This window comes from Rana temporaria, chromosome 1 (genome assembly GCF_905171775.1).
Source record: "Rana temporaria chromosome 1, aRanTem1.1, whole genome shotgun sequence".
NCBI lineage: Eukaryota > Metazoa > Chordata > Amphibia > Anura > Ranidae > Rana > Rana temporaria.
Genome location: NC_053489.1, coordinates 139,516,119 through 139,530,317, shown reverse-complemented (window position 1 = coordinate 139,530,317; position 14,199 = coordinate 139,516,119). Strand labels below are relative to the sequence as shown.

Genomic DNA, 14,199 nt, shown 5'->3' with positions numbered 1-14,199 from the left:
GTTTTTCAGACCACTGCAAATGAAAGTAATCCACACGGTGGATCGTATAACCACCATTCTTCATGGTGTGAGTGGTGTTTTCAGGGAGAGAGGCCATGTTGACTACCGACTATATGCAGTTCTATGAGTGAAGCCCAAAATGTTTAATCTTAGTCTCATCTTGGAGAATTTTTTCATGTTTGCTCTCTTCCTCATGGCTTCCAGCAAACCCCAAAAAGTATTTAAAGCGGGGGTTCACCCGTACATAACACTTTTTTCCCTTAGCTTCATGCTCATTTTGTCTAGGGGAATCGGCTAGTTGTTTTAAAATATGAGCTGTACTTACCGTTTACGAGATGCATCTTCTCCGCCGCTTCCGGGTATGGGCTGCGGGACTGGGCGTTCCTATTTTGATTGACAGTCTTCCGAGAGGCTTCAGACGGTCGCATCCATCGCGTCACGATTTTCCGAAAGAAGCCGAACGTCGGTGCGCAGGCGCAGTATAGAGCCGCACCGACGTTCGGCTTCTTTCGGCTACTAGTGACGCGATGGATGCGACCGTCGGAAGCCTCTCGGAAGACTGTCAATCAAGAAGGAACGCCCGCTCCCGAAGACCCATACCCGGAAGCGACGGAGAAGATGCATCTCGAAAATGGTAAGTACAGCTCATATTTTAAAACAACTAGCCGATTCCCCTAGACAAAATGAGCATCCATCTAAGGGGATTGTTTGAAAAAATTGTTTTATGGGTGAACTCCCGCTTTAACATGGGTTTTTGCTCAGCAATAGATTTCGCTTTGTAGAACATCTTGGTTATCGATGCCCCATGGACAGTTTCACCCGTCTGACCCCTGGATCTCTACACCTCGTTCAAAGTTACCGCTGAATTTTGTGTTGCTTATCGAACTCATGTCCCCCTAACCAGGTCACTACGTTTTGATGGAAGGCGTATTCCATCAAATGATTGTTGGGCTATAATAATTCCATTTGTTAATGATAGATTTAAGGGGGCTCGTGAGATGTTGAAGTTAAGTATTATAATTTAGGTTTAAATATTTATTTATACATTTTCCAGTTTATATGACATCAAAGAACAATAATTTTGGGTTATACCATGGATCTATTACCAACATATTAATTGGAGATTTTCCTACCCTCGGGGACGGAAAATATAGATTTTATTAAAAACAGGAGGTGAGTATTATGCTATAATCTTTCTTTACTGTCATCCAGCAGCAAGAGAGTTAATGAAAAGAAAAAACGTTACACAGATAGGTATGCAAATGAACATAGGTAGACTGTCCAATCAGGTAACAGGAGTATGTTATAAAGGTGAGGTACAGGTGATATTCTTCCTCTTTCTTGATGATAAAACTAGACTGGAAATAACTTGAACTGGAAACTAATTGGAACAACTTGAACTGGAACTCATTCTTCAATATGTCATGAAGTCCACAGTAGAATAGGCGCATTAAGCTGAAAAAGAATGCATTATGTAAGAGCAAAATAAATCTTGAAGGGTAGGGTATTAGGGTGGGATAATACTCGCCTCCTGTTTTTAATAAAATCTATATTTTCCATCCCCGAGGGTAGGAAAATCTCCAATTTTATGGCAAACAGGAGGCTCATATTATGCTTGTTCAAAGCTGTATACTCTAGAGCATTAAATAAACATACAACCTATAGTTATAATACATTCATAGACACATGAGATTCAGGTCTTAAGTAGAAATTCTTAAAAGTGGATTCTGAAGACCAGTTTGCGGTTCGCATTAAATCTGATAGAGAACCACCTGATTGAAATACCTTAGTGGCCATTGCACCTCTGGTGGAGTGGGCGCCAAATATGGAAATGTCAATGCCTGCCAAATCCATGGTTTGTCTCACCCATCTAGCCAAGGTGGGTGAGGAAACTGGATGGAAGGGTTTGCAGTAGGAAATTAGTAATTGAGATGAGTCAGGGTCTCTAAAAGGTTGAGATTTGGTTTCATAGGTTTTTAGACATTGGACTACACAAAGGTTTGGATTGAAGGGAAAGGCCGGATAGAAGACCGAATGTAAGTTGGTCTATGTGCGTCTGAAAATGGAAAATTGAACACCCTGGGGAGAGAATTGTCTACGGGATATATCTAGGGCTTTTACATCCGCTACTCTTTTAAGGGAGATGAGACAAAGTAGTACTGTTAGTTTGAAAGATAGAAGTTTTAAAGACAGATTCTCATTATCACCCCAGGAGTTAAGAAAATTTAAGAGGATGAGGATTCTGAAATAGGTCTAGTAGAATAGAAGGGAACACTGGGAGTAATCGTGGGTAGTCTATGCTCATCTCCAGAGCCTGAGGGAACCATGTTTGGGATGGCCAGTAAGGGGTTATCAGAACTATGTTCGATTCTAGGTAACGTGTCAGAAGGAGAGCCCTTGATATTAGAGCAAAGGGGGGGGAAATCGTAAGATGTTCCTTTCGGTCAAATTTGTAGAAGGGCATCTGTCCCCAATGCTTCTGGGTCTGGACGCCAACTGAAATATGTTGGAATCTGTCTGTTCAGGCGTGATGCAAACAGATCTATCTGGAAAGGACCCCACAGGGAGTTTTAGATGTTGAAAAATTGTCTGGTTCAACATCCAATCGCTGGAATCTGTTAGATAACAGGGAATTCCAGTCTGCAATGGAATTGGATAGGCCTGGGATGTATTCCGCCTTCAATATAATGTTCTTGTCCAGGCAAAAATGCCAAAAATCCTTTGCAATGTTCGCCAAATGTTTGGATTTTGTACCTCCTAAGCGATTGATGTATTGTACTGCGGATATGTTGTCCATGCGCAGTAGAATACAACAATCGGATCTGTCTCTCACAAAACTCTTGAGAGCAAATGATCCCGCTAAGAGTTCGAGACAATTGATATGTAACAGAGCTTCGTCTGGAGACCATTTCCCTCCTGTTGTAAGAGGGCCGCAGCGAGCACCCCAACCTGAGTTGCTTGCGTCTGATTCTATTATTAAATCCGGATGTGGATGGAAAATAGTCTTCCCATTCCACATCTGGATGTGAGTCAGCCACCAAAGTAATTCTTCTTTGGTGTCCGGAGTTAGTGTTATCTCGTCGGAATATGCCAAGCCGTCTCTTAGATGTTGGGCTTTTAGTCTCTGTAGTGCTCTGTAGTGTGGAGGTGCCGGAAATATCGCTTGAATGGAAGCTGATAATAGACCGACAATTCTCGCAATTGTCCGAAGAGATATTTGACTTTTGTTCAGGACTGAGCGAATCTCTCTTCTGATCGTCTTCAATTTCCTGTTTGGAAGACTCAGAAGGGATAGTTGGGTATTGACAAGAAAAACCCAGAAATTCTACCTCCTTTGAAGGGGTTAGGATGGATTTCTTGTAATTGATTATGAATCCCAGCATGTTCAGAAGGGATATCGACCATTGAATGTGTAAATGAATAGTCTGAAGTGATTGTGCCATGATCAAAATGTCGTCTAAATATATTATTAGACGAACACCCCTGCTCCTTAGAGCTGCTACTACTGGTTTCAGTAGTTTCGTAAAGCACCAGGAGGCAGATGACAGACCGAATGGTAGACTGGTGAATTGCCATTTCTTGTTTTGCCACAGGAATTGAAGAAATGGTTGGGAATTCTCGTGCATGTGCACTGAAAGATAGGCATCATTCAGATCTATTTTTGCCAACCAGTCTCCTTGTAATAAAAGGTCTTTTATGGTCTTGAAATGGCGGTAATGGACGAAATTGTTTAGATATTTCAGATTTATTACTGGTCTGAAACCTCCATCCTTATTTTTGACCAGGAACAGGTTGCTCACAAAACCTGGAGTTTGCAAGGGAACTTGAACTATGGCCCCTTTGGAGTAAAGCTCTTTTATCTCCAGTGAGATGAGCTTTTTGTCCTCTTCTGAGAACTTTATTGGAATAGGATCCTGACTTTGAGTCGGTAAAGAGGTGAAATCTATCTGGTAACCTAACACGGTGTTCAGAGGGCCTCTGGGGAAATGACCTTCGGTAATAGATCTGTTGGGAAATCGGTCCTTGCGTTTCCCTTTGGAAAAACTTTGGTTGGAAAACCTTTTTGAGTGATGATTGGGCCTTGTCTAAAGAAGTAAAGAGAGCTACGTATTTGTTGATCTCTTTAATAAAAGAGTCACCAAAAAGTAGACCCTTGGTGATGGAAGATGGTTGAGATGAAGCGAGATGCATAAGCTGTGGATCCAGCTTCATCAGAATCGATCTTCTCCTTTCGCTAGAGATGGCCGCATTGGCGTTGCCAAATAGTACAATGGCTCGCTGAGCCCAACCTTTCAGGACATTTAAATCTATTGGGGTGTTAGATGAAACTGCTTCTTCTATTAAATCTAGAATCTTAGCTAAGGGGCCTAACATGTCTAATTTATCTTGACAGAAACGATATGATCTGTCCACCCCCTTTTTTGGGTGTTTTCCTGATTTTAGAAGGAATTTAACTAATGCGGGGTCTAATTAGGGTGTATTGGCTAATTTCTTTGGGAGGGACGGTCTCGGGCACTCTGCTCTTAACTTACTAGCCTCGTTCTTATCTAATGGTTTCTGGATCCAGAGGCTTAAACATTTCGTAACTAGGGAATGGGTAACCCATTCCCCTGAACGGGGATGTTTAATTTGACCTGGGTCGAAATACGGATCACCAGAGCCGTCTATAATAGCATCCTCGGATTCCTCCTTTTCAAGGGTATTCCTTCTTCTGCATCAGAGACATTCTCATATTCAGAGTCTCTTCCTTCTTCTGATAAAGATTCCTCATCAGAAGAAGAATTGCTGGAAGAGGTACGGTAAGAGTCTGGTTTTTGCCTCTTTGAGGCCATTTTTACCCGTTGTAAGATCAACTCCTCCCGGGCAGAGGGTATAACGTGTGACCTCTTGTCACTGACAGTAGCCTTTCCTTTACTAGGAGGCTTAGAAGATTCACCCTGGTTCTCCATCAGGACCATTCTTTTAGAATCGGAGGGACCCGTATGAGATATATGATGTCGTTTTTGAGACACTTTACCCGCTTTTTTCAATCCCTGAATCATGTGGGATGTAGAGTCCTCCGCTGACCAATAAATGTCAGATGGGGTAATAGGTAAAGGTTCAGGGGTAACCTGAGGTTTACTTTGAGACAGGGCCATGACTACCGATTGTGCAATGGAATCATGCATGGCCGTCTGCATAGCAGATTGGATGGATTTATCTGTTATGGATTGGATTTTCTGGTTTTCCTCAGGGATATCTGAGGGGGTAACAGTAGTGGAATCTTTATTAGACATAGTGAGGTGTGAGTAAATGTGATTGACTGAAGACAAATTATTCTGAAAGAGAAAAAATAATAGAACAACTATTTAATATATATGCAGCAGAACTATATATATTTTTTGTATCAGCAGACAATATATATGTCAGCAAGAGGGCACATATATTATGAGCGTATACCCAAACATATACATATATATATTTATTACTAATATTCTGACTGCAGTTCAAAGTGTGTAAGTATATATGTATATATATATATATATATATACACATACATCTATATCTATCTATATATATATATATATATAAAAGTATATATACATATATCTATATGCATATATCCATATGAACAAACATATGTTTATTTAAATTTGTTTGTGTAAATGTGTTACTATTTGTTTGTGTGTGCCAAACATACACCCCTGAACCTAAACCGGGTTCAGGGCTGGTATGTGGCAGGCACACACCCACACAGGAGAACGGACTTTCTGTCAGGGAACGGCGGTATAGCAGCGCTGCAGCGCTGCAGCGCAGTGAGGAGACACACTGCGTGTCGGGCCGCGAATGCGCGCGGGACCGCGCCACAGCTGAACACCAGCTGTGAGGAAACGATATCCCGGACTGCCGGGATACCGCCGAACGGCCGCGGTGAGGGGACGCGGGCCGTCAGAGAACAAGTGAGTGTGCTGTAAGCGGGGGTATTGGAATGGTGAGGAGACCACCTGGGAAGATAATGAATAGAAGGGGGGTGGGCAATGCTGGGACTGCCATTAAGGATAAAAAGTACGGCCCTGCAAACTGTGACAAGCGCAGGGTTGCAGGGAAAACTCTGCAGAAAATGAATATAAATATATATATGTGTAATGAGTTATATATTGTGACAGGGTACATGATTCCATGTATGTCAGTGAGAGGTTGTAAAGATCAGCTTTCCCTGTCTTAGAAAGGGTTAAGCCTGGCCAACAGGAAAACCTCCTCTCTCTCCCTATTAATTACACAACACCTGATAGAGACTGGAGGAGGGAGAGCTCAGCCTGAGGCATGCTGAGCTGAACAGGACAGGTTGGAGACTGTCTTCTTTGGAGAAAAAAGGTCTGTCACAGACAAACACTTATTTGGACTATTATTTGTTTATTTGTTTTATACTGGAGGCTGGAATAGCCCCTCCAGTACACAGTAGTCAGGGACCGTACTGTTAGTTAGCTTCCTAAGCTGAAGTAGGCCGTTTTGTTTTTGTATTATTTCTTTTGAGTGCAATAAAGCCATATTTATTGCTTAAGTTCAGCGACTTTGCTGCATTACATTACCGCTATTCCGTGTGACCTTGTCACAATATATATATATATATATATATATATATATATATATATATATATATATATATATATATATATATATATAATATATGTAGAAGCACCTGAGGAAAAAATTTCAATGTACTTATCTGGCTGGAGCAGCAAGAAAGAGGAAGAATATCACCTGTACCTCACCTTTATAACATACTCCTGTTACCTGATTGGACAGTCTACCTATGTTCATTTGCATACCTATCTGTGTAACGTTTTTTCTTTTCATTAACTCTCTTGCTGCTGGATGACAGTAAAGAAAGATTATAGCATAATATGAGCCTCCTGTTTGCCATAAAATTACTATTATTCTTAAACTAGGTCTATATAATATCTACAATTTCCTCAAACGATATAGATCTATCCAAAATACCAAGATTATTTGTTCAGACTACACCAACTAACAAACAAACAAAAAAAAACACAACCCCCAAGCCCACCCTTCAAAAAAAAAAATAAGAATATTATAGTTTTGCTCTATATATATATTCTAATAATGTTACAGGGGTTCTGAACTCCTCCCATTAGTATTATAACTTAGTCAAGTCTGGCTGGTGCTCCTCCAGAACCTTCTCCTGGACCTATTTTGATAGCTCATTGGTCCTCATATTGCTTTATATTTATATTTGTTTTTTAAGAAAGATTGGGGCCTCCCAGCAACAGCTGTTTATTCTGAGATAATGTGAAACTTTAATTGCACCCATGTGGGCTTTAATTATATGTATTTTGAGAAATGAAAGCCTATTAAAAGTTTTGCAGCAAAGAATGTTTTTTCAATTTTAAAATAATATTTTTATGGCCTTTTTTTGTGGACCAGTAACATAAAATCCTAATTATATTCCATTGTCTGGGTTGTAACACTTAGAAAATTTGAAAAAGTTTGGGGATGAATGCTTATAAAGCATAATTTGAATCCTATAAATTGCTATGTTTACCGAAACTGCTGGGGAGGTCTTTTGAGGCTGGAGGAATGTGATATCCTTACAAGTGAATAGCGATTGTTCTGAGCACAAGCGAATCTCAGCTATTTCCTCACATAGGACAAAAGATCTGCCTGTTTTCTGGCAGAAATATCAAGATAATAAAAGTTTACAGCATCCTTCTATGGGTAAAGACTGGTGTGTAATACATTCTTCTAAAATAAATGACTCGCTTGATCGTTTTTCTTTCTTTTTACATTACCTTATTTACATTGATTGAAATCCTAATCGTGTATTATGCAGCATCATCCAATCTGCTTTCTTTTCTCAGTGTGAAAAATGATCTTGTGGCTCCTCTGACTGTGACACGAGCCTCAGACACACATTGTTCCAGTGGTCCCTCTTCTCATCAGGTTAGTAAATTGCATCTAAGTAGCTTTGTAATGCAAGTATTAAAGGATGATCGATATACCCAAAAGCAGGACCGTCTTTAAAATTGATTGGACCCTGGGCAAAGTTTTTCTTGGGGGGCCCCCCTCTCTCCATCCAAACATCCCAAAAAACAAATAAACACGCACTCACCTCAAAAAAACTTTAATGTAAACATAAAGAACTGGTCCATACTCACTGATTACTTGCTAGAGGTTACTGCAATTCCTTACTGCTCACTGATTGGTTGCTAGAGGTTACTGCACATCATAATCGCTCACTATTTGGTTGCTAGAGATTACTGCACATCATGACTGCTAACTGATTGGTTGCTATAGGTTACTGCTTATCATTGCCACTCACTGATTGGTTTCTAGAGATAACTGCACACCATTACCATTTACTGATTGGTTGATAGAGTTTACTGCACATCATTACTTCTAACCGATTGATTGCTATTAGTTACTGATTCTTATTGACACTCACTGATTTGTTTCTAGAGGTTACTGCACATCATTCATGCCTGTAGAGAAATAATAAGTAGCATAATTGCGCACCAAAAACATGTCGGCAGACACAAAATAGGTTCCGAACTTACACACTATAACACCTTCCCTACCGAGTCATTGTAAAATGACGTCGGCGGGAACCCCTCCTCCTTCAGAGTGACGTCCTTGCATTCCCGGGGCTGCCGGCGGGACCCGGTGCTCATACCCGGCGGCCGCGATGTCCGCCGGGCACCTACGATTGCCCGCAATCACGGCAGGACCATGGATCTGTGTGTGTTAACACACAGATCCATGTCCTGTCAGCGGTGAGGAGACCGATGTGTGTTCCCAGTACAGAGGAACACAAATCGATCTCCTCCCCTTGTGAGTCCCCCTCCCCCTACAGTTAGAACACACTTTAGGGAACATATTTAACCCCTTCAGCTCCCCCTAGTGTTAACCCTTCCCTGCCAGTCACATTTACACAGTAATCAGTGCAGTTTTATAGCACTGATGGCTGTGTAAATGTGAATGGTCCCAAAAATGTGTCAAAGTGTCCGATATGTCCGCCGCAATGTCACGGTCACAATGAAAATCGCAGATCGCCACCATTACTAGTAAAAAAAATTAAAATAAATAAAAATGCCATAATTCTATTCCCTATTTTGTAGATGCTAGAACTTTTGCGCAAACCGATCAAATACGCTTATTGTGATTGTTTTAACAAAAATATGTAGAAGAATACGTATCGGTCTAAACTGAGGTAAAAAAAAGTTAAAAAAAAATGATGATATTTATTAAATCAAAAAGTAAGAGATATTGGGCCAGATCCACGTAGCTCGACGCTTCTTTACGCCGGCGTTGTGTATCTCAGATACACTACGCCGCCGTAACTTACAGCGTATTTCTCGTATCCACAAAGAATTTGCGCCGTAAGTTACGGCGGCGTAGTGTAACTGTGTCGGCAATTCAAATGGATGAGATGGGGGCGTGTTTTATGTTAATACGTCTTGACCCAACGTAAATTAAGTTTTTTCTAAACGGCGCATGCGCCGTCCGTGGGGGTATCCCAGTGCGCATGCTCCAAATTAACCCGCAACAAGCCAATGCTCATTCTACGCAAAGCCCTATTCACGAACATTTTACGCAAACGACGAACACAACGAAAAATTCGACGCTGGCCCGATGTTCATACTTAACATTGGCTACGCCTCATATAGCAGGGGTAACGTTACGCCGAAAAAAGCCTTATGGAAACAACGTAAAAAAATGCGCTGGCGTATCTAGCTAATTTGCATACTCAACGCGGAAATCGACGGAAGCGCCACCTAGCGACCAGCGTAAATATGCACCTTAGATCCGACGGCGTACTAAGACGTACGCCAGTCGGATCTAGCCCAGCTTCAGGCGTATCTTGTTTTGTGGATACAAAACAAAGATACGCCGGAGCAGCCTAGCAGTTACGTGGCGTATCAATGGATACGCCAGTGTAACTGCTTCGTGGATCTGGCCCATTGTGTTTTTTTTTTAAATTGTCGCTCTTGTTTATAGTGCAAAAAATAAAAACCGCAGAGGTGATCAAATACCACCAAATAACATGCAATAACATGCAATGCGAAGCCACCGCTATTAAAGCCAACAGATTATTCTCATGCAATAAAAAGGGCATACATTCCAGAGGTTAATCAATTATTCTACCCTTTTACAAAACACTGGTTCATGCTCATCTGGAATATGCAGCTTAGTTTTGGTCACCAGGTCACCTGCGGCTGCATTTTGAAAAAGGTGGAAGCACTTTTTTTTGCAGAAAATGCAGGCACAACAACCCATTCAAACCAGCTCAAGTGTGAACCTAGCCTTAGGATGTAAGGCAGGGTACAGAGGTCATGTGTATGTAGAACAGTGTACAGAGGTCAGTAGTATGTAGGGCAGGGTACAGAGGTCATGTGTATGTAGGACAGTGTACAGAGGTCAGTGGTATGTAGGGCAGTGTACAGAGGTCAGTAGTATGTAGGGCAGTGTACAGAGGTCAGTAGTATGTAGAACAGTTACAGAGGTCAGTAGGATGTAGAACAGTTACAGAGGTCAGCAGTAGGTAGGGCAGTGTACAGAGGTCAGTGTTATGTAGGGCAGTGTACAGAGGTCAGTGTGATGTAGGGCAGTGTACAGAGGTCAGTAGTATGTAGAGCAGTGTACAGAGGTCAGTAGGATGCAGGGCAGTGTACAGAGGTCAGTAGTAGGTAGGGCAGTGTACAGAGGTCAGTAGTATGTAGGGTAGTGTACATAAGTCAGTAGGATGCAGGGCAGTGTACAGAGGTTAGTAGTATGTAGGGCAGTGTACAGAGGTCAGTAGTATGTAGGGCAGTGTACAGAGGTCAGTAGTATGTAGAACAGTTACAGAGGTCAGTAGGATGTAGAACAGTTACAGAGGTCAGCAGTAGGTAGGGCAGTGTACAGAGGTCAGTGTGATGTAGAGCAGTGTACAGAGGTCAGTGTGATGTAGGGCAGTGTACAGAGGTCAGTGTGATGTAGGGCAGTGTACAGAGGTCAGTAGGATGCAGGGCAGTGTACAGAGGTGAGTAGTAGGTAGGGCAGTGTACAGAGGTCAGTAGTAGGTAGAGCAGTGTACAGAGGTCAGTAGTATGTAGGGCAGTGTACAGAGGTCAGTAGGATGAAGGGCAGTGTACAGAGGTCAGTAAGATAAAGGGCAGTGTACAGAGGTCAGTAGCATGTAGAGCAGTGTACAGAGGTCAGTATTAGGTAGGGCAGTGTACAGAGGTCAGTAGTATGTAGGGCAGTGTACAGAGGTCAGTAGTATGTAGGGCAGTGTACAGAGGTCAGTAGGCTGTAGATGCAGTGTACGTGGAACAGTAGGGCAGAGGGCAGGAACTGACAGGTCAGAGGATAAGAAGTCAGTAGGGCACAGTACAGGGGGCAAAGAATGGGGGCGTGGAGGGCACAGTTCAGGGGAAAGTAGGACACATACCAGGAGGGTCAGAAGGGCACACACCATGGGGGGCACAGTATGGGGGTCAGAAGGTCACACACTACTGGGTTGGGAGGGCACATACCAGGAGGTCAGGAGGGCACAGTCTGGGCGTCAGGAGGGCATACATTATGGGGTTGGGAGGGCATATACCAGGGGGTCAGGAGGGCACAGTAGGGGAGTCAGGAGGGCACACACTACAGGGTTGGGAGGACACACACTACAGGATTGGGAGGGCACATACCAGAGGGTCAGGAGGGAACACACTATGGGGTTGGGAGGGCATACACTACATGGTTGGGAGGGCACATACCAGGGGGTCAGGAGGGCACACACTATGGGGTTGGAAGGGAATATACCAGGGGGTCAGGAGGGGACACACTACGGGGTTGGGAGGGCACATACCAGGGGGTAAGAAGGGCACTTACCAGGGGGTCAGGAGGGAACACACTACAGGGTTGGGAGGGCACATACCAGGGGGTTAGGAGGGCACAGCATGGGGGGTCAGGAGGGCACACACTACAGGGTTGGGAGGGCACATACCAGGGGGTTAGGAGGGCACAGTATGGAGGGTCAAGAGGGCACACACTACAGGGTCGGGAGTGCACATACCAGGGGATTAGGAGGGCACACACTACAGGGTCGGGAGAGCACAGTACGGTGGGTCAGGAGGGCACACACTACAGGGTCGGGAGGACACAGTACGGGGGCAGGATCAGCAGTTTTTGAAATACGCAGACCAGCCTGCTGGCAACAACAACCATGCCCTGTTCAAAGTCACTTAAATCTTCTTTCTTCCCCATGATGATGCCATGTGATTGGCTGATAAGCAATTTGTGTTACTAAGCTATTGAACAGATGTACCTAATAAAAGTGGCCGGTGAGTGTATGTTATATTTGAAAGTAGAAAGTTCCTCTAACCCAAAAGTGGGCTCAGGTTCGAATCTGTTTAAAGTTGTAGATTTTGTTTTTTGCTGCTTCTGATTCATGTAATGTTTTACACTTTTCAATTGTATGTTTGCAAAGTCGTTGTAAAAATTGCTGTTATTGGAGCAGGGGGGGGGGGGGATGAAATGCAGGTAGGAATTTAATTCAGAAGTTTGTGTTTGGTTTAGAAACATGAACAACGTGCGGGGGAACTTCTTTTTAAATGACTACAGTGCACAATTGCAAAGTAAAACATTGCATTCAGTCTTTCTATCTTCTATTTCAGAGGAGGAATGGATCCAAGGACAGCCTGATTGATCCTTCTGCATCCCCTCACAGCAGAGATGGAAAACACAGTGTAAAGACTATAAAAACAGTGCAGAGCTTACGCCTCAAGTCAGAATCTTGAACTTTCACATATTTAGTAATGGTCATTATTTATGTCACCCTGGGGATCAAGCACCTACAGGAACTTTATTTCCATGACAACATGGGACATTTTAGACTTTAAATTATTTGGCATTGCCAGAGACTGAACCACAGTGACGATAAAACAGCAAAGCCATTTAGCTGGAAGTTGGTGGACTTTGTAAATGGAAAAAATACAAGTGAGGCTGACATTCATTATTGTGTGGAAATCAAGCTGGAAAGTTGGCTTAATTGTGGAGAAAGTATTAAAAAGAAGATTTCAGCAAAGCTTGTGTCACACGTCACCGCCAATGTTACAATAGACTATCACTACACATGCTGCTCCTTTGCCATTGTCTCAACACTGCGTCCATATGAATATGAAAGTCAGTTGTTTCCATCACCTGATGTTTTTAAGCCTTTGAAGTTGGACTTTAAATATACAATTGTTTGTCACGCTACTACTACAACTACGTCTAGAGTTTAGTGGCTCCAAGGCTTTTGGCCTGTAGATTCTTGTATACCAAGTGGAACGTTATCTGTAAAAGTGGATTTTTTAAGAATGTTTTTGAATTTATTTTATTCCTGCAGTATTAAGAATCCAAAGTATTTAAAAATAAACACCTAGCCAAAAAGTGTTTCCTGAACTTATCTAAGGAAGGCCCGAAAGTGGTTGTAAATGTCATAGATTTATTGACATGCGACTTGGATGAGAGGAGCCCGCATCCAATTCACATACATGTGAACCCAGCCTAAGTGTTTAATTTAATCTTGTATCAGTGTATTTCTGTACCATAACAAATGTAATTGAAAATACTGCAATTAATCCATTGCTTTTCTCTTTATCTGCTCTTATGCAGTCTCGGCAGTTCCCGCACATAGTCCCGCATAGGTCGGACTAACTCAGGAAAAATTACCATTTTCCCAAACTTTTATTATTTTCTCTCTCTTCTGCTGTGGGTTTCGTTACATTTTCTGCACTTGCTCCAGAATAGATTATTTTGGTTCATCTGGGCTACATCCCAGGATCTCCAGAGCGACCTTTTAATGCATAAACAAGAGGGGGGGGGGGGGCTGGGGGTTCCAAACATCACCACATCATCAAATATTAGCCGCCCAGATTGCCCAATTATCCTTGTTTCATGCTTCACTATATGTTACCCTTTGGCTGCTCTTAAACCTGCCCAACTGCGCCCCTATCACCGTGCCAACCCTCCTTGGCACCCCTATAATCTTCACCTATTGTTACTGAGCCCGCTTATGCATCATAGCCTACAAGTCAGGGATTCCGTGCTTTGCCAGCCTTGTGTCGCCCTTCCTCCCAATCACTAATAACCCTCTTTTTCACCCAGGGGTTCACATGTGTTCACCCTTTCTAACCACCAGATTATTCCCCTTCGGGAGACCCTTGAAATTCCAGGGGCGGAGTTATT

General features: G+C 42.7%; 1 protein-coding gene across 2 annotated transcripts in view; it reads left to right on the top strand.

Moving 5' to 3' along the window:
• The window catches only part of EPB41L4A (erythrocyte membrane protein band 4.1 like 4A), a 412,465-nt gene extending 399,061 nt beyond the window's left edge, over positions 1 to 13,404 (top strand). For both annotated transcript variants that reach the window (XM_040343429.1, XM_040343421.1), the window contains 2 exons: positions 7,860 to 7,941; positions 12,645 to 13,404. In XM_040343429.1, the coding sequence (XP_040199363.1) occupies positions 7,860 to 7,941; positions 12,645 to 12,767 (205 nt within the window). In that variant the 3' untranslated portion in view covers positions 12,768 to 13,404. The remainder of the gene's footprint in view (positions 1 to 7,859; positions 7,942 to 12,644) is intronic.
• The last annotated feature ends 795 nt before the right edge of the window (positions 13,405 to 14,199 follow it).